The following is a 22,810-nucleotide window of genomic DNA, read 5'->3' as shown; positions in this document are numbered from 1 at the left end:
GAGTAAGCGTCCATTTCAAATTATACTCAAAACACTAGCCCAATGAGGCGTTTAATGAGGTTTTAATTACAGGCGTATTCAAATAATGTGCATTGAAACACACTGTAACGTTTTTAAAGCTTTTAGTTTTTATTTGGGTTCTAAATACCTAGACATGGCATTACAAATGACATTTATAGTTCCTAATTGCTCCAGTAACACTTTTTTAACAATTAAACTACCTTAATGATTTATTTAAGGAAATCGGATTATTACATTTTTCATATATATATATACATATATATTTATTCTTTGATGTCTCTTTAATATAGTCTCACCTTGTTTTTTCAGATTTTAAAAACTTAAATATCACCATTAGAATAGTAGAGCCAATATTAAAAATGAGAATATTTGGAAATATGAATCCATATGTGGCATTTCAAATGACTCTTATTAAGATAATTCTGATGATTAGTTTATTCAAAGTGATCACAGAAGATTGAACAAAGAGGAAAAAGAAAATAAAGATGTACCTGCCCGGCTACATAACTAAGACTGAGAATTTACAGGTATCTTATTAAGAAGAATTTAATTTTTCTATTGTCGTCTTTATTAAAGGTGACAAAAAATCTAATATATTGTTAACAATTGTAATATTCAGTAAACATAATACATAAATATTTATTTCCTATTTGCAGATTAACGCTTACAAATAAATAAGTACCTATATCTATCAAATATAAACGTATAAATAAATGTGTACAATTTAATAAACCCTACAAGGGTGTTCTAATTTTCCGCCAATTATCCCACTATTTCAAGAATGGTCCCTCCAACCGAAATTTATTTCGTATAGTGATTTATTAAACTAAAACGTATTCTTATTCTACTCTATCACGAAAAGAAAAGTATGTCATCGACGTAATAATCAACAATGACTAAAAATGATGTTTTTGTATACATAATAAATATATTTATGCTTTTACAATGTATGTATGCAGATAAATACATAAAAATATAGTTAAGTAAAACTAAAGTTACATGGTACAGAGTTATGATATCGCTTTGTCCGTAGTAGCAGTCAGGTATATAAGCGACGATTGCCACTTTAAATCATCTTGTTTGCCATTCCAAATATATTTAAAAATGTACTACTACAGTGCAAATATGTCGTTACGCGGCAATGATTTTCAATCCGCAAGTTGGACCAATCTGAGTCAGATCTAAGTAATTCATCGAACTTATTCTGTTGTTGATACAATTGTGAGTTACGACAAATAAAACTCAGACGTATATTTATCTAGTATTTCAAGGTATTGAGAATCTTACAAATCGAATAAAATAGAATGTTTATGTTAAAGATAAATACAAATATAATAAACTTAAATAGAACAAAAGTCTCCTCCAAGTTAATAAGTCGCTATCTCGACTGGATCGTTTGAAAACAAACGGTTTTATTACAATTCCTTTTTATTATATTTAGAATATAAGACACTTCACTTTTCAATACAGAACCGGCGGATTACATTTGTAGCAATTTTAACGAATGATTGTGAACGAATAATATAATATAGTAGAGTATATCTTGGTTTACGATTGTCCAACACAAATTAGAACGCAGAATATTGGAAATTTACACAAGATGATGATATAAAAAAAGAAAATAATTACATATAGTAAATGAGTTTTAAGAGATATACAACGACATAAATTACTTGGTGTATGAAATAATACAAATATATAGTATAATGTACCAACATGATAGTTGTACCACAGGTTCAACTTCCTGCAAAGCAATCTCAAGCGTACGCTCTAATGACAAGCAACTTGTCGATTTGTATACACAGATGTACACATACGGGATATATACAAATTTACACATCAGTAGCCAGAGGGCTTTAAGAAGCTCTTTGCCACACGCGCGAACCTGTATAACGCCTCACTGTTCAATATTGACATTAAACGAGTAAAATGTCTTTGTTGACTCGTTCCTTTGTTCAACAACTGTATAAAGTTATAATTTCCGTAGGCATTATATTTAGTCAAGGCGTATCTTATTATTATTATAAAATCAACAAAGTCAAGGCTGGTTCGGGCCACGTTTAAGAAGATTATTATACAATTGATTATATATATAGTACGTACCAGTAACCTGAAAACGTAACAAGGTGCAACTGTATCACCATCGTTGAATATATAAGTATTTTTCATAAAGACTTAATAAAAGCCAGACTAGATAAAACATACCTTTGATATCTGTACGATTTTAGATCACGACGCTCTCAATCGATACAGCATAATTTATTTGCATTAAACAACATTAAGAATAAATTTAAATAATAAGGCACACTTGTTAAAACATACATACACTTGTCTATACACTTCAATAAATTATTCCTAAGCATAATAGTAATTAAAAGAATATTGTATTAGAAATGGAAAGAATATTTGAATTCAGAATATTTACCTTTTTGACGGTGATATTAGTATGACAATGACTTTGGCGTTGGGAAGGAGTGCGTGTGCCCGACGCGGCACCAGCTCACCATCGAAGTACGTAGCCGACTTCTCAAAAGTCATTTGTGTGCTGTTCCCCAAGCTCGGCGGGAAGAAATTTAAGTACCTGACGTCATAAATATTGTAATTAGATACTATACTCACGTTGAATCTTAATATAATCTTTAAATGGTGGCGCGGAAATGGATTAAAGGGAAAATAAATTATAATGTACATTCACAATGATATAGAAAATATTGGTATAAAGTTCAATTGTGTTTTGATTTATTTACATTCAACAAATTAATAAATCTTGTAGATATAAAGTTGGACTTTACAATCAAAGACTCCTAGCATCAAGTATCTTCATTTTTAATCTAACTAGTTTACTAATGAACATCTAAATATATATTTGAGATGATTTTTGTTACCTCTAGGCATCTTAACGACTCAATCAATCATTACAATATAACCACAATTTATTTCCAATGAATAAATTCGAAAGTAAATTATTATTTTAAGATATAACAATATAAACATCAGTATGACCTAAAAGAAGAGTCCCCGACAAATTGCTATCAATGTTTGCCGAGCTTGTTACGTTTAAAAAAAATACACCGTACAACGTATGTGTAGCAAAAACGAATCGAAAAATGTATGGGTTGATTGATGTGTGACATGGAGAGTACATCCATACTGCATAAGTTATGATTGGACGACGTACCAATATATGCTACGCGACTATGGATAGGTACAACACACATTGACTATATCTATATTAATATATAAAAATTTCATGTCTCGTTGCTTGTCCGCGATGGATTCTACATTTTTAAAATGATTTTTATAAAATTTTATATGTATACTCGGTAGTAAGTCTGAAAACAATTTCGCGGATAAAACAAACAAATAAGGTTTGTTTTATTGGTATCATACCTTATTAATTAGAATAATATGCTCTTACATGAATATCTTAAGGTGTGGGAATAAGCTTTTTTTTGTAATCAACTCGGTGAAACTTGATAAAGATTTCCATGAAACAATCATGTCACACATACGTAGTTTTCATTATTTTTATTTGCACAAATAAATTTACTATCATAAAATATGAATATACAATAAATTATACCTAAGTCTACGTGAATAACGTCTCAAGTGAAAGCTATTTAAAACTAAATGTAAATATAAGTATAATTAATCAAAGGTCACAATCGTTTGATCTTAATGTTATATAGTATTACATTGTCACGCCTTCTTGTCAGAATGGATGTGAGCGTGTATGTAAAAGTGCGAACAATATTTTCACATATACTGGATCAAGTGATTTCCTGATGCCGCGCTACCGTAAATAGAATATAAGGCGAGTATCAAAGGGATCAAAAACCGTGAAATTGGCCCGTGTACAAGACATCTGATTGGAACCAGATTGTACCTACGAATGGCACCGCTGTTTTACTACTATCTATCGGCGTCGTTTCCAATCGTGGCAGGTATAAACATATACCCTTACAAACAGCACAGCAACAAAGTTATTTTTAGTTTCAAACTCCACGTAAACCGTAAACGGGTTAATAAAATACAATATGGCACGTAACTGATTTTTGTGGCGTAGGAAATTAATACTTTCAGGCAACACACACATATAAATGAACATTTGGAATTTACGGAGCAGAATATAAATCAGTGTAGGCAAAATGTAGGTGCATGGGCTACAGTAAAAAGGCAATTTAACTGAATATTGTTTGGTTATTCCATTAAATATTTCCAACTTTCATTGGCTATTTCAGTATCTAATATTAGAATACATTTGTAATTCGTTAACTGGTTAGAGTTGTTATATATTTTTGAAAATATTGACATTCTTCATGAGTCTAAAATATTCAGATCACGGCAACTTGCATTAAAAATCGCTTCTATCATACTGTATATAAATAGATGTATTGATTACATAAAATAGCGGCCGACGCTCTTATCAGTTCGTTGTAACATGATTACTAAATCTTAATTAAAGAAGCAGACGTTTAGTTCGTCCTACTGTCATAGTTTTAGGTTACGGAGGGTGGTTTTTGGGGCAATTTATAGTCGTGACATAATTACTGTACACTGTGTACTGGTAGGTGTGTGAAATGGGAAATTACATACAAATTTTTACTGCAACAGAACCAAATCGAATGAAATTTTTAAAGAGTATTTAGAAAATATTTCTTTAGTTAGGAATTAACTTAGAGTTACTAGAATATAAATATAAACAATTGAATTCATATATCTACACACACTTCAGATGCATGTAACAGTGTTTTGAAATCCAGTATCTTTGGAGAGGACGCTACTGCATTTATACGTATATATTTTTACAGTCAAATGTTATCCTATATAGAGACCGTTCGTAAAATTATCTAAATTGTATAATTATATGCCTGCCACCCGAACCACGCTATAACGCGTCAAGTGTAGGCGGATATAGTCTGTAATAGTGGTTTAGGTGCGCCTGAATAGTTCAGAATTTAGCGCAAGCACTAATACAATGCGGCGGGCGTTCGTTCGGACGTAATAGATTCCGACTAAACGTTGATATCGAGTTACTGAAGCTCCATTTTTTAAATACTGCTATAATATGCAACGTACTGAATTCTCTAAATTGGTAGGCATCTGATATAAATAAATAAACTGAGCATATCTGAGACCGAGTTATGCTCCTCTGCTACAACTGCTGTGGAAATAAAAAAAAAATACTCACCAATCTAATCCCTTCAAATAATTATTATTGTTGAAGAACTGCAACTCCTCGTACGTGGTGGGGCTGGGCAGGTTGGGGACAAGCGCTGGATGCATCGCGAGGAACGTATACAGAGCCGTGCTGCCTGTTTTCTGCGGTCCAATCACGAGGAGCTTGGGCAAGGTGCCGCACCATTTGCTCTTCGACCATATGCGCCGGTGACGAATGTCGTCACATGGATTCTAGAGAATAAACATTACTATAAGAATAAACTTTAATATAAGTATCTTGTTGTTTTAATCACCGATCACTCGAACGGGGCTATCAATAGTGACTTTCGAACGTAAAAATGATTGACAATTCCTTCTACATCACGTATTTATTTACATTTATTACATACAATATTTGCATTATTTCACTCATATCAATTAAATCTTTAATATTGTAGCTTGGGTATGCGGGGTGCCCATGACACACAACGAAGCTAAATCGACGCATATGATCGTGAGTTAAAATTAGCTTATTTATCTGTTAAATTACAAGGTACTTAATTTACAAAGTAAGAAGGTACACAATCGATTTCATCGCTCAAGCATTCTCATCCAGACAATAAGACAAAAATTATTATTCTTTACGAATGCTTAGAAAAAAGAACGAAGTAAATTGGAATTGAAAAAACAACTATTCATACTTAGAAGGTATTCAAGGTATTGTACATATCTTTATAAATCTACTTTATAAAATCTGAGAATTTTGTCAATTATTTTAACTGCCAATTTAATTGTATTAGTACAGTAAAAACCATATCATGTCATGAGTAGAGTAAGAATCAAAATAAAATCAACAACAAATACAAATTTAAAATTTATGTTTCTCAATTTTTATATAGAAATCAAAAATGCACTCAAAAATTCCGACAACAATTTTCATTTTGACAGCAACTATATGCAGTTATGTCAGACTAATATATTTCATTCCCCATTTCTGGTTGTTATTTCAGATATGGAATATCTATAGCGGGCAATAAAATATTAAAAATCACGGCATCCGTATTGTGTGGCTCAAAATATGGGGCCATCCGCGCACCGTTGGATGCGTTATAAATTTCACGTATCTATTCCTGCATATGCACAACTCTGCACGTTGCAATGTACTGATATATAGGAACATTTGCAGTTACACTGTTTTTCGTTTATAATAAACTGACTGATGTGACAGAGCAATCAAGCCAAGGATTTAAAAATTTTGCATAAGGGTTAGTTATCACTTTTTATAATTAGTCGTAAAGCGTATACTCGAATCAAATAATGATTACTTAAAATAAACAACACTTATATTTAGATGAAAATACTCGTTTGTTTTTAAACAATAGCGGTTACACGATCTATTTATAATAGTAATGTGGACTAATAACTCCATTGCTGGACTCGTACCATGTTAGATTGACCACGTAGTTCCCCCTGAAAACCATCATGGTAAATTCACCGTGAATTTATAACTAATTGACCGGGCCTCATGTTCATCTCAACTGGTGCCCCGCCAACGTATACTGTTAGACGGTGCACCATTTCATTATGATTAATAAAAAAAACGTTAATGTATAACGTACAAAGTAAATGAACACAAAGACTGGACATCCCTGAATTTATGACAACGGGAGATATTTGGTCCCAGCGCGCATGAGGTCGCAGGAGTCGTTATAGAAACATAAATATTTATGAAACGATTAATGACATTTTTGTTCTATAATAACTATTTAATAATGTTCGAGTCGTTAACTTTTAACAGCGCTGTGGTGGATGGCTATTCTATATACACTAAAAATATAACAATGTTTCCGACACTAAATTATCTTTATGGTAATATTTCCTTTAATAGCACAAATATTTAATTTATTATTATAATAAACATAATATTTCTAGACACATAAAAAAGCTTAATGATTTGGAATACATAGTTTATAATTATGTTAAGCGCTTATCTAATTTAGTATATCTTAATTATAATAACACGTAAACAATTATTTCTTGAGAAGAAATGTATTCATTGAGCACGGAAGTAATATTCAGATTGTTTCCATTATCTGATCCAAGATTGATAATTTTCCGGATGTTATTATTATTTTGACAATAGGCAAATAGATTTTATTTGCATAAGTAATATTATTATTCACTTAAATTATTTTCTAATGGAAAGAAATGAGGTCGAATAACAAACCTATTATGTATACAAATTACAAATAGCATGATACTACATGCCACCAGTTCTCAGGAATGGCATAATGTCTGTGGTGTTGTTCACGTATATAGCCGACTGTTACCATTTTTCATTAAGTGGACAGTCAGGTTTGTCATTCCCGTTATAATCACTGTATAATCGATATATAGTACATACATAACATTAATAAAAAGTTATCTACATATTAATAATTGAAGCAAAAACTTTGTATCCCTTTTAACAAAAATTGCACGGACGCAGGATATTTCACACACTTATAGTTGATACGGAGAATGTGCAGAATGCTAATTTAACTTCCATAAAAATTCATTAAATCAATAAAAAATCATAACACACACTACTATGTATTTGACACACACGCATATATACCCTGTTGTTTATTACCTGTACGAATGTCAGTGCCTGTGATTATAATTATTACTAATAATTTAAATTAAACGTGGTCGAATTTCTACCACTGGGCGACCACTAGTTATTACTAAATAATAAATAGTAAAACTCAGAGCTGGAATTTATCCCAATAGGGGCTCTATTCCTTCATTTATGCAACACAAGTATGTTAATCGCCAATGTGAGCAATTTACGATGTAAGCTGCAATGTCGAAGCGACTTTCAAAGCCACGTAGTTACTTACCCCCCACAATGGATTAAGTTCGTCGGGCCTCAGCTGGAAGTATTTGTCTGCAAGCGCTAAGGGAGGGGCGGAGGCGAGGCGTACATTGGTCCAACACCGCAGGAACTTGACCACCGACTCGAAAGTGTAGAGTGCGAGTCGATCATTGCCGTAGTTGGACATGTGCGTCATAAACACGTTGATCTGGTGAAGAAGAGCCTTATTAAGATACTAGCCGAGCATGTGCGACCTCTTACCTGTTTAATATTATTGTTTGTACACCGATTGGAATATAAAAAAAAAATTGAAAAACTTGCCACAATGGGTTGAGAAATCGTATTCGAATAGGTTATTCGTTCGAACTTATAGACGGACTAAAATTAGTAATCATTGTCTTAGTTCCGTTAATTTGCAAAATGATCTAAAAGCTATTTATGTACCTATTGTTTATAAAATACACACAAGTTAATATATTTACGCAAACATGCACACCCTATATATACGTACTTCAAAGTAAAACAGTGTAGCGGCATACAATACAAATATAGAAATGACTCGTTTAAAACATTATACGTAGATACGTAAGGTAAATAGGTACCTAGTACATTAATAATACTTTACTATACTTACCTATTCATAGTTCCTATTTAAAACGTAAATTTATGTAAAAAATCAACAAGAAAATACAAATTAAATTAAATCAATAATTTCTTGAAGTACACAAAACAAAAATTACGGATAAGTAAATGGCTAATTAATACCTTGGGAATAACCATATTTCTGTGCTACTCACTGGATTATTGATGACAGTCTGAAATAGTTCTCCGCCTTGAATGGAACGGTCGAGCCTTTGCCTTCCACCGGGGTACCGTTCCAGCAGTAGGGTATGGGTGAACAACCCGCAGGTCTGACGTGGCAGCACCATCACTCCTCTATGACGGAACCCGCGCCGTAATCTGATGGTAACCCAAATATTTTAGACTTAAACGAAAAAAACTCACTACTGAAATCTTAGATAAAGTAGTCGGATACAAAATGTGCTAACAATTTATCTACATTACCTATTATCTTACTAACATTATAAACGCAGAAGTTTGAAAGTATGGATGGATATTTGTTAATCTTTCACGCAAAAACTACTGAGCAAATTTTAATGCAATCTTTACAGTAGTATAAGTAAAACTACTGTAAAGATTGCATTAAAATTAGCTTATACATCTGAATAACATTATAACGGCTATAATTTAAAAAATATTATGTAAATCTGATGCAGATTTGTCAAATAAGTTTGATGCAGACGAAGTTACTTAATATTAAATAAAATTATTTCATATCAAATATTTTTGACAACATGTATCATGTATTTTACCCATGCTACATGTAGCCAAAAATATTTGATATGAAATAATTTTATTTATATATAATATATTGTTACTATATACTATATATATATACTGGTTTATTTATTTATTATTTTGGTAGTTTTATCGTCTTCACACACTCACACTCAAGTCTGAACTAAAATACATAATATCTTCTCGTCTAGCGGTTCAACACATCACTTTAATGCCGATGGTCGCTGTTTGGATGGGGTTTGATTCCTCGCACGGTTTAAACATTTACATTATGTATTTACAAAAAAAAAGTAAGTATGTATTTATTATCAGTTGTCTAGTGCCCATAACACAAGCTATGCTTAACGTGGGACTAGATGGTGCTATGTTAATTGTCCAGAGTTATTTATTTATTATTATTATTATTTATAATCACTGGCGGAAAACAATGATATCATCATGCACTTGGCGTCTCTGTTAAACTTGGGTCATTGAGTCATTTGAGATGACGTACAACACAACGCAGACCACAGAATTATCTTATTACTCAGCTAAATGAAATTTTAAAACAAATACAAACAAGGAAATGTCTCGTTTCATTATCACAGTATTATACCATTCATAACTTTTATACTAATAATATGTTACTTAGCTATGAGGAAGGTAGAGAATCTCAGTCAACTGTCTGTTGCAGACAAAGAGGAAAAACGCGTTTATAAACGAATTTATAATAATTATAATCTTCCGACCTTTTTAAGAGACTTCAAAGAGAAGGAAGTTCTCAATTTGGATGGATTTTTTTGTAGACGGCACGAGGTTTTATTACCAAATATGGCTCATATTTAAACATTATAATATTTTCTGTATAAATAAGGTTTAACGGATCTAACCCTCTCGATGAACCTTTTACAATGAAGCAATCCGCCTATAATTTTCAAATAATATTTATATTATTATATTTTAAATTATTATACGAACACTCGCTGTGACACTAGCCTTTAAATGTATTTTCTCAAACGTGTTACAAATCGTTGTGTAAACGCTTTCGTTTGAGACCGGAACAAACAAATTTTCTCTTCACAATATAAGTTCGGAACATAGTAAATGAGAATAGTTCGTTGCGTTTTGTGAACTACTAAACATTGGAACAAATAGCTGAATTCCATTTAAAGCGATATCTGCATGTGCATAGTGTACGTACAATTATTGGAATTTCATTATCGGTGTTCGGTATCGAGAGGTGCGGTCGGATGTTGTGCCGCAACGTAACATTCGCGGTCAATAGGAGTTTTGGCCGCAACGCTGTTACCGCAAACAGTTTCGGCAACAAGGACACTTATTGCGATCATTAGTACTATGATACGGTTATGTGTATCGCATGTCGATATTGTGTTTGTTTTGTTTTAGTACTTAATTGGCACTTTTCCAACCGATGTGGAATAGAAAAAGTTTAAATAACCTCTTTTTCCATGTATTTATCATTCGGTTGTATTTCTTTTGTTACCCTATGAAATTATCTACATCAATACTCATTATATATAAATAATACATAGTATTCTAAGAATGTACTTACTACCTAATCATGAAATCTGCGATGAACAGGTTTTGGGTAATATATAGGAAATTAAGTAAATATTATAATACAATTAAAGAGATATTACTAAATATGTAGACCGAAGATAGCAGTTAAAAGTCGATCACGCGATTGTGATTTCGTGCGTTATTATTTTTTTAATAGTTTGTGTACACCAAATAAAAAGACGCAGTAGACTGTTATAAGCTATATATTATAATAATTTTAATAAGTATGGTTCAACTACGGTACATATGGAACATGTAATTTAAATTTCGTACAAGATTTAGCATAAAATAAAGTAATGACGAAAAAGCCACATTCACTAACCTTGCGGGTCTCAAATGGGGGTATTCTTCTGTGCTCGTCACCTTAACGTCCCATACTTTTCTCCAGGCTTCAAACAGAGGTTCGTGTACCGGATACACTCCTGAATGATGAGGTGAAACTGAGTAACAGGAATTGGTCGGAATGCCGTGCTCGATTGCGAATTGTTTGTTTAACATCATCTCCGCTTCTAGTTGGGATACATTGTTGTAAAGATGCGGCTGTTGATGATTCCACATGTGGCAAAACCTGGTAAGATAAACCAAAACATAATCTTCTGTAATAAATTTATTAGATATATAAATTACTTACAAAATAATTGTTTTATAATCTGTGGAAGAGAATTTTTATAACTGGCAATAAGGAACAGAACGCAATTATATATTTGCCCCAGATATAGTCGTAAAAGTCATTTTATTTTAACACACCTCAGTGAAAAAAGCAAATTACTCTACCAATAAATATCGATATTTGTTGTAAATTCAAATATCGTTATTTTTTTGCATATTATATTTGCTATTTCGCTCATAAAGTTAGTAAAATAAATGATTTAAATTTATTATTAAATACAAATTTACATTTTGTGTTTCAAATATTAAATAAAAATCAATGTGATAAATGGCATATGGTTATTTATGAATGTATTTATAAATACAATGCATTAAGAGATGTAGATCAAACCTGTTAATTATTAAAATGTGAACACATAACATGAATAATTGATTTTTAAATTTTGAATGTATTTTATGTCCTAATCCGGCTGGAATAAGGTAAGGAATAATACGATAAACAAGCCAGCTATATTAATAAAGTTACCTACAGATATAAAAGAATATCGGTCAACAAAGCTTGTAACAGATAATTCAGAGCCCTTTGCCTTGTAATATAATTCAAAGTACTAAAATATATCTATGTAATAAATCTTGGCTCCGAATAAGTACATTGCTGTTTGTGGTCTCGTAAACTAAATGCCTATACTTCACTCAATTTCCAAGTATTGCCAAACAACATACTATATATAATATATAGCAATAATTTTATAGTATACCGATACTGATCTTATAAATTCGAAACTATATCTGTCAGTCTGTCCTTTCCCAACTTTTTCACGACCAAACGGATCTTAATGAAATTTGGTGTGAAGATAGGTTGTAACACGAGGACGGACATAGGTTCTATCTTATATATAAAATTGTATCACAACGTTAGTTACCATACTTTTCCGAAACGGCTTTTATCAAATTTTGTATGCATATCCAGTATGTCTGAGAATCAGCCACTGTCTATTTTTCATACCCCTAAATGATAAGGGTTGTAACATCCAATATTTTTTATTATTGTTTGACATTTTTTTTATATTTTGATAAATTAAAAAAATCATGCAAACATAAATACCATATTTTAAAAACTAAAATTATATGGCAAAAAAAAGTTAGTCGCGACAGCTAGCATTATCTAAAAATAGCAGACGAAGCCGTGGGTAACAGCTTGTATATAAAATAAATGTCGATTCTAAAACGCCATTCGGACAGTAGATTATAGTTCAGCAAACTAACAAGTGGGTTTGTTAACGTTGGGCCAATTCAAAAATAAATAACCAAAGTTCAGTGGTGCGTCGGGACGTGTCGTCATGTTTTTTGGCATTATTTCGTTCGGTAGGTGAAGTTCATAAAAAATGGACAAGGATAAAGGTCAGAGTTGAGTTGTTACATTATGAATGTGTTGGTAGTACATTTTTTGTGGATAAATAGTTCTAATATTTTCCACTAGAAAGTCATTCAGCCGAACTTGAGTTGAGTAAATAGTACTTGTTTATAATTTGATTATTGAAGTAAAATAAATGAATAACAATTATAGCGTCACGACTGTATTACCAAACTGCTACCCCCCAGTTAGAGGTATTGTTAATTGCGGATATCACGAATACATTTGACATGTCCACATTAATTTGGGTACATTTCAATCCAACGTGGTAATTGAAGTAAACTGTACTAATTTAATATATCTAATTATCCAACCTCAAATATACTCAAGAATAATTGTATTTTCCTTTTTATTACATTTCCCAAAGACAGTATTTAAATCAGATAAAAATGGACAGTCACGTAGAAACCTCCGGTAAAATATCATTACATTAGAATAACTAAATAAGTTTTTCGAATGTAATGATTTTTTTATTCGAAAAACAAAATAATTTAGTTTCTTAGACACACATGTAGTATGTAGGTCTTATTATTATTATATATAATATCTTAAATTATATTAATAAGTCTTTCATCTATCGATTATGGCTATAAAAAACTATTTGAAAAACAGTCGACACGAAACGCATACCCAGAACTATATTTAAACCACTTGAAGCAACACAACTTGCGGTTACATTTTCATATGCGCTAAGTATATTGCATTATATATATTTTCAAATAAACAAATCTAATTAACAAACAACGAGCCAATGTTTCCAGTTTACAATGTAAATGGTCTACCAATTAACTGGAAGCTTTTTTTGTAATAAAGATATACAAAATATACAAAGGGCATTGCAGGATTCATCAGTTGTGACAGACAATTTTCTATATATAGATAATATGAAGTTGATAACAAAGTCTTACATAAAATGAATACTTCGTTGGATTTCTCTGTTATAAATACATAAATGTTAATGTATTTTTTTATAAAATAGAAGGAAAGAAAACTTTTTATACCAACGTTACAAGTTCTATCGTAACCAGATTTTAAGACATCTATTTCAGTAGCTATATATTTAAATTATATAATCTAAATAGGGAGTACAGTCCTAACTGGTTTTGAATAAAATAGACTGTATTTAAGTAGATATTGCTTAAATCAGCTACAAGATAATATATAATAATAATAATATTTCAGGACAATTCACACAGCGCCATCTAGTCCCAAGCTAAGCAGAGCTTGTGTTATGAGCACTAGACAACTGATAATTACATGGATACATTTTTTTGTAAATAAATACATATTATACATAGAAAACACCCAGAGCGATACAAACAATCATACTCATGAATGCAAATGTTTGTACCGTGCGAGGAATCGAATCCACGACCATCGGATAGTAAAGCGGTGTGCTAAACCATTAGACCACCGAGGCTGTCAAATAAATTATTAATAATATAAATTATTATTAGCATTAAAAATACATGAAATCAATGTAATAACATTACACACACTTCCATGTATTTTACATATACACGCATATCACGCACGCATATCTATGCGCTATAATGCTACTGAATGTCAAATTAATTAGTCGATTTTCGACCACTGGGCGATCACTAGTACTTAGAAATTGAACATACCATGTAAAGTGTTCTCTGTTTTTCAGTAACGCGTCGTCTCCACGATTCTCAAGTGTGGTGCCGTGGTGGTAGTACTTGGCGCTGAATCCTAAGTTGAAGCGGAATCCTGGTACCAGCCTCTGTAGCGCTGCCTGTGATGCTAACAATGCTGCCACGTCCTCTTCATGAAGACGTGTACCTAATCAATACATATGGAATTTTTAGAAAATATATTTAACATATGAACGAGGTCGATTTTCAGGATTAGAAAAGCAACTTTCCTATTCCTATATCTAGGAAGTAAAGAAAACCTAATAATATATAAATTAAACTTTCACGACATATTAAACCTCTATAATAACAACACATAAGGGCTACTACGGCCATCAATTAGTTTCCCATTCCATTTAGATAACAAAAAAGAAACCGAGTATTCTAATATCTAATTACATATTACATTTATATAAACAATATAAGACACAATTTGGCATTACAGGCGTCCGAAGGGTGTGATGAATGTTCAAAGCATTGTTGCGGGAAAAAATTAAGTGGGTAGGGGCTGTTTTATTACAAACCGTGCCACCTCCCCTTATTTCTGTTACTGTGTGAGTGGCGTCTCATCATGAATCATTCTTTAAATGTTATTAAACAATAAAATTTAGTATAAGAGGCTCTGTTCACAACAAAATTGTAATAACACAATAATTCAAACCCAGATCTCAGTTTTACGCAATAGCCTAAGACATAGGGTGTACGTGTTTTTGGATCTTTGCAACTAATCAACTTGATGGATGTACATTAATGAATATAATGGAATCTTAATCGTGAAAGTTATGACGGTATGAAATAAATATAGACGGGTCAACTTTTAAAAGCGTACATAAACCTTTTTGTTCACTAACATTAATACCACAGAAGCAGTAATTAAAACGTTAAAAATACTTTTAAATTATCAGAAAACAAATGTAGCAAAGTACTAATGTGTTCAAACATTAACAATCTTATTCACAATAACTAAAAGCTTTTATAAACCCATTTTAACTATCACTATCTTTCAAATGAAGAAAATAGGTCGTAAGAAAACGGTTCTATAAATAAAATAGGTTAATAAGACATTTAAATAAAATAGGTTAACATAAGACAGCCAGATTTTTATATGACTGACTGTCTATTTCTTTCTTTTCAAATGATACTTCTTACTTCGAAAGATAAACATAGTTTGTAATAAAACAGTCCAATGAATAAAATAGGTTAATAAATCAGGCAGAAGTATCTATATAAATAACTAAAGTGGTACCTCTTTCGCCAACAAAGATGTCATCAATATCGACGAGGATCCACCTCTCTAGACTGAGACTGAGCTGCCCGTGGCTGAGATAACTTAAGGCGTCGAGGAACAGCAGCCGGTGCAGCCAAAATTGGAGCCCCGATCCGAATAGCACCCGCTGTACACCATCCAGCCGACCGTGGTCTTGGATCACGGTTGCTAGTGGCATGCGCTCTTCTGTGTACAAATGACAACAAATTAAAACCAAGTACGTAAAACATGCTGAAACTAAATATTACTTTGTACACGACAGACTAAAGTATTGTTTTATGTATTTCTACGGTAAATATACTCGTATACATATAAGTCACAAGGACATCACGTTTTCATGTGACGTCCGTAATACCTCTTATATGTACCCATTCAGAAATACTAAGATGTTATGCCTCCTTATGCTGTAATTCAGTATCATATCTCCCATCTTTCAACCAAGACACAGCTTACTAAGCAAGCTGTTTGGCGACATTATAGTCAAGTAATGTAATACCAAACGGAGTAGTCAGGTAGTAGTCAGAGCTAATGTTAACTGTCGACATTGTACTAAACACAACACTTGAAATACCCACAAACTTTCCGCGGCGCCGCCTCTTCTAAAGTCGAGTGAAAATAAGATAAAACTTCTCGCAATGTACACGTCCAGTAAATTGGGATGAAATTCAGATAATAGGATCAGTTAGCGTAATTAAAATTAAGTGGCACGTAATTTTAAACCGGACCGATGTAACCACGGGTCGGGTTGTCATCGCAAGATTAGGTTCGTACAGAATGAAAAGCGGGGATCTTTTAACGTACTATATTTTTTATATATCTAACTGAAAGCAATAAATAAAACTGTTTTATTAAGCTAATTATTCATTAAATAGCTTCGTTAATGTGAATTGATGATCATGAAAAATGGAAAACTTACTTACAATGATTGCAAGTTACATTCCTCGCACGGTCGAATATTTATGTTCATGTATGATTCTTTTATTGTTCTGTTATATTATCTACGTATATTATACTATTTGAGTATTCTTTTATTATTTAAGAGACATATTTTATAACTTTACTTTTGCATTTATAAACATATTAATTAGTATATGCTTTTTTAATTAGTTAAATACGACAGAGTTGTAATGGGATTGCAACAAAGTTTGACGTTACTTCTGAAGAAACCTTTGTGATCTGTATGCAGTCAGTAGTCTGTGTAACTTCGTAACAACGCAGTCTAGAATGGGTTTTAGTTGCTAAATCTACCGATTACTCGCGCTTATTTACTACAATTACTGAAGAGTTCGTATGTAGTTTTCCTTATAGCTTATATATAATCACCATTTTACATTTAGTTAATAATGTAGCAATTTTTAATGAAACATAAAATTTTATAGATCATTTACCAGTTACACAACTAATTGATTAGTCCGGTGGTCAAGCAGACCGCCAGTTTAGCATATCACATTTTTATACGGCAGCATTGCTACTCGCGGGTTCGATCCTCGTTCAATACAAACAATTGTGTTTATGTTTATATATATCTGTTTGATTGTTTTAACGTATATTAATGTAAATAAAAAGTATATTCAAATGTTTATCACTTTTCTAGTGACCATAATACCGCTTGAGACTAAATGAATGAATCCAATTATTTAATTATAACAGAAATGTATTATGAAAAGGGATACGTTCTCAATTTCACGGTATTCTTATTGTGTATATTACGCGATACTTTCGTCATATTCGAATTTTCTATGATTCCTTTCACAATTATTGTCGAATTTGTAGTCGGTTTCTTTTTTCTACTACAAAATTTACTTATTGTAAATGTCAATATAATAAACAATAGTGTTTTCGCATTGTCAGTAGAAAATAGTTGTTCGCGCGTCTTCTAAATCCATAAAAAAAAAAAAAAATAATAATAATAGGTTGGTAAGCCGCCACACTGCTTTTTCCCGCCCCCTTTCCCCGGCACAATATGGACAATTCATTATTCGCCGCCATCTAACAAGTGAAACAACCACCGCATGCATCAATTTTAATTAATCAAGGAGCTCCTTAAATATTATAACAAACTGTATTTGTGTCGCGAGTGTGGTGTATTGTTATTGGAAACCTCAAGTGCTTCAAGTCGCCGACGCAGATCATCAATATTATAATTTGTGCAATTTGGGTGAGTTCCTTAATTCCCTTTTCCTACGATCACTGCAGTGTGGCTAAAAAATACATCATTTTATGGTACCAATCGAACCGGATTCCTGTAAAACTGATCCAGAACGCGTTTTTCTATATATATATTCCGTCATCGCATTGTATTAGCATTAAAAACCTACAAACGCGTTCAAAACAATTGTCGTCGCTAGCGCACGGCATTCGCCATTTTGAAACCTATCGCTAATTGCACGTGATCGTGATATTCTATTTTTTTCTATTCGCTTCCGCTATAATAATACATTTCTACTGCTATTCGTATAATCGCTTAATACGAAACATCGTAATATCAAACCGCTTAAAATACACAAACTTCGTACAACCGCGTAAATATAATTAATTATTTACAAACCTATTTCATGTCTACATTCGCATTATTTTTTAAAACGATACTTATTTAACTTAAATAACGTGTTATTTGTGTAATACGAATAGATATCGATGTTCTATATTGCATAGTAACAAGCCGCACCTGTGTACCTATTATTTACAGGTAATTTAGTTATTGAGTACTTATAACTGCCCTTCAATTAATTTATAATTAAATAAAGCTATTCGCCATCTTTAAAAATGAGTTCTAAGGTCACTGTTTTAGTTGCTAAAATTAATTGCACTTTTCAACGTATAAATAGGCTGCATGATTGCGCAAAAAAGATAAATATTTCTAGTCCCGAACTTCGTTCTACGGAGGCGTTCATGGCGGATACGGAGACATTGTCAGTAATTCGTGATGAATTTATTGCTAATTTAGATATGATAAATCAATACAAAATTGATGATGATTCTTCGTATGTACCCAACTATTCCCAACTTAATGCGTTTGAAGATATTTACACACGCATTCAGAGAGTTCGTTCTCAGTTAATGCAATCGCAGTCGCAGAGTTCTCGTATGCAAACCCAGAATGTCAGGTCTACTATACCCCTTCCACCTATTGATCTTAAATCATTTGATGGCCGATTGGATTCCTGGCCAAGCTTCTATGAATGTTTTAAAGCTAATATCCATGATAACAAAAGTTTATCTGATTCCCAAAAGATACATTATCTGATAGGTAAATTGTCAGGCCCCGCTTTAAGACTAACGACTGGGATAGTACCAGCCGGAGAAAACTACGCCAGCATTTGGCAAAGTTTAGTTGATAAGTACCAAGACCAACGAGCATTAGGCTCTCATTATATGTCCATTTTATTGAATATTAAACCCGCTATTAATAATTCTGTTGCGCTTAATTCCTTTATCGAATCCTTCAACGCCGCAGTGTCAGCCTTAGAACAATTAAAAATTGGTGATCTTAAAGATTTCATATTATTAACGATTGCCTTAAGAAAAATAGATTCTGTAACAGCACACGCATTCGAAATGTCAATTAGAGATAAAGATATTCCTACTTATTCGGAGTTTGTAGATTTTATTAAAAGTCAAGTAAAAATATTAGATCGTACCAGCACCCGTCCTACGGTTTTTCCTATCGTAGCTAGCCCGCGTAATAATACAGTCCACAACTCGAAAGCTTTGCTATCCCACGACAATAATGAATGTTGTTCAATGTGCAATAGTGGTGATCACTTGCAATTATATCAATGTTCCTTTTTCAAATCGCTTCCAACCGAACAACGTTTCGATTTTATTAAAAATAAACGTGCATGTATAAATTGCTTGAGCATGTCACATACTGTATCGCGTTGTAATTCATCGCAGCATTGTAAAATGTGTAATAAACAACATCACACATTATTACATAATAATAATATTGTAAACAATAAATTTAATAATAATCGAAAATCCTCCGCGCCGCCGTCCTGCTCGCACGCATTAGTCACCGCGTCAACCGTCAATTCTGTTGACGTGCCTGCTCTAACCTCATGCAATTGCCCGACGCCGCCGCCACCGCCGGCGGCGGGGGAGGGGGCGAGGGCACAAACCGCTCAAGTCGCGGCACAGCTGACCCCAGCGAGTCAGGTATCATTGTGTGCTCGCGCGCATGTTATTAATAACAACAATACAATATTGCTTAGCACGGCGCAAGTAACTGTCTTAAATTACTATAAACAAAGATCGAATATTAGATGCCTTATTGATAACGCGTCACAAAATCATATAGTGACAACTGCTTGTTGTAAACGGCTTAATTTAAAACCAATTGCACTTAACACGCATTCTACTATTAAAGGTATAGGGTCCGCTTCGCAAACCGTTCGCGGTTGGGTTCCGCTCTGTATTTCTTCGAGAGATAATTTATATACATATACTATTGATGCGCTTGTCGTCGATGTCATAACGGATAACATGCCTTCCGGTTTAGTAGATATGACGATTATTGATAATTTATTAAATATACCGCTTGCTGATCCACTCTGGCATACGCCTGGACAGATTGAGCTTGTAATTGGGGCTCAATTATTCCCATATTTACTATTAGGTGGTAAAATTATTGCACCTCCCGCGCCAGCCGCTCTGGAAACCGTATTTGGATACATTTTAATGGGAGACACACCTTCAGTCGTTGACTCCAATACGAAACCCGCTTCTTCAACATTTCTTGTATATTCCGAACATGATAACGAAAATGATTACTTAGATAAAACATTATGCAAATTCTGGGAACTTGAAGAAATTCCTTCAAATAAATTCATGAGTCCGGAAGAAAAAGAGTGTGAACAGATATACTGTGACACAGTGTCACGTGATTCCTCAGGTAAATATTGTACCGCGCTCCCATTTTCTAGGGATCCAGCTATATTGGGTGATTCCCGTTCTGTAGCTACTCGCCGCTTATTCTCACTGGAACGTAAATTAAAAGATCCAAGTCTTCGTGTCAGTTATAATGAAATCATACAAGATTATCTCCGTAACGATTACCTGTCCGAGGTTCCACCCACCAGTAACGAATACGGTAAAGGGTATTACATACCACATCACCCCGTCATTAGGAACGATAAAACTACCACGAAAGTACGCGTAGTTCTCGACGCAAGCGCTAAATGTCATAATAATATATCCTTAAATGACGTATTACATACGGGACCCAATTTACAGGCAGATATATTCATTCTCTTATTAAATTTTCGCTTATTTCCCATTGCACTAACAGCAGACATTAAACAAATGTATTTAAGAATTGAGGTAAAACAAGAACATAGAAAATATCAAAAAATATTGTACCGTTTTAATTCTACAGAACCCATTCGCGAGTTTCAATTTAATCGAGTCGCATTCGGTCTCAGATGCAGCCCGTTCCTAGCCATGCGTACTGTCAGGCAGTTGGCGGAGGACGAGAAGGGAGTGTATCCGCGAGCAGCAGTTATAGCTACTCATGAACTGTATACTGATGATTTAGCTACCTCCGTTCCGACGCTCGAGGAGGGGGTGGCGTTGTCACGTGAACTCATTGACTTATTCAAAAAAGGGGGTTTCCATCTTACTAAATGGGCTAGTAACTCTGTAGAACTACTATCTACGGTACCTGAATGTAAACGCGCCGCTATTAATTTTGTAAATGATGATAATTTAAAAATACTCGGGTTGAAATGGCTGCCCTTAGAAGACGAATTTACTTTTTCAACATGTCCCTTGGACAATAAATGTACTAAACGTACTATCCTTTCCGCTATTGCTCGCTTATGGGACGTTCTGGGATTCGCTGCGCCCGTTATCCTTTTTGCTAAACTTTTAATAAAAGACTTGTGGGTCCAACGGATTGGATGGGATGACTCACCACCAATAGACATACAAAACCATTTTCTTAATTTTAAACAGCAATTACATCATCTCTCTTCTTTAAAAATTCCTAGACATGTAAAGGTAGAAAATGGTTGTAGTACTAATATAGTCGCTTTCGCGGACGCCAGTATGAAGGCGTACGGTTGCGTAGTATACCTACACGTCACAGATGCTGCAGGCATTGTGCACGTTGCTTTAGTATGCGCTAAATCTAAAGTCGCGCCCATCAAAATTGTAACTCTTGCTAGGCTGGAATTATGTGCCGCTGTATTAATGTCAAAATTGGTAAAATTAGTGTCAGAAACGTATCGTACACGCATTAATATTAATAATACGTATGCATTTTCCGATTCAAAAATAGCACTTTCGTGGATTAATTCATCACCACACAGATGGAACATTTTTGTAAGTAACCGCATCGCTAAATGTCAAGAAAATCTAGACCCTTGTCATTTCTATTACGTAAATACGACAGAGAATCCTAGTGATTGCCTGTCTAGAGGTTTATTACCTGATCAGTTGATATGTCACTCATTATGGTGGCATGGCCCCGCTTGGTTACAGCGACCCGTCGCCGAATGGCCAGTATCACCATTCAAATCTGTAGCATGTGAACAGTTACCTGAAATAAAAAATAAAACACTTACCTGTACGACGTCTACTCCCGCTTCTATAATATACCAAATGGCGCTGAAGTTCTCCTCCTGGAATAAAATATTACGTATTATTTCGTATATTCTTAAATTTGTAAAATTAATACCAAGTAGCCCCCGCGTCATGTCTTCCCATATTAATGTATCAGAAATGTATATTATTCGTGAAGTGCAAAAGTTATATTTTCAATCGCTTTTTTATGATTTAAAGAAAAACAATTTACCTTCTTCTCAATTTCGTAAACTGGATCCATTTATTGATGATAATGGACTTATAAGAGTAGGAGGAAGATTATCTAATAGTAACTTACCCTTTGAAGCTCAACATCCTGC

At 33.3% G+C, this 22,810-nt stretch overlaps 1 protein-coding gene across 2 annotated transcripts in view; it reads right to left on the bottom strand.

Annotated features, from left to right (window-relative positions):
- The window catches only part of LOC131847096 (bifunctional heparan sulfate N-deacetylase/N-sulfotransferase), a 128,777-nt gene that overhangs the window by 8,821 nt on the left and 97,146 nt on the right, over positions 1-22,810 (bottom strand). For both annotated transcript variants that reach the window (XM_059196557.1, XM_059196558.1), the window contains exons 6-12: positions 15,885-16,091; positions 14,609-14,786; positions 11,280-11,525; positions 8,836-8,998; positions 8,064-8,246; positions 5,213-5,433; positions 2,447-2,602 (exon numbers count right to left, since the gene is read on the bottom strand). In XM_059196557.1, the coding sequence (XP_059052540.1) occupies positions 2,447-2,602; positions 5,213-5,433; positions 8,064-8,246; positions 8,836-8,998; positions 11,280-11,525; positions 14,609-14,786; positions 15,885-16,091 (1,354 nt within the window). The remainder of the gene's footprint in view (positions 1-2,446; positions 2,603-5,212; positions 5,434-8,063; positions 8,247-8,835; positions 8,999-11,279; positions 11,526-14,608; positions 14,787-15,884; positions 16,092-22,810) is intronic.

Source organism: Achroia grisella, unplaced genomic scaffold (assembly GCF_030625045.1).
Source record: "Achroia grisella isolate CSIRO2021 unplaced genomic scaffold, CSIRO_AGI_Agris_v1 utg515, whole genome shotgun sequence".
NCBI classification, from domain to species: Eukaryota; Metazoa; Arthropoda; class Insecta; order Lepidoptera; family Pyralidae; genus Achroia; species Achroia grisella.
The sequence above is the reverse complement of the archived record's forward strand: the minus strand, read 5'-3'. Positions and strand labels throughout refer to the sequence as shown.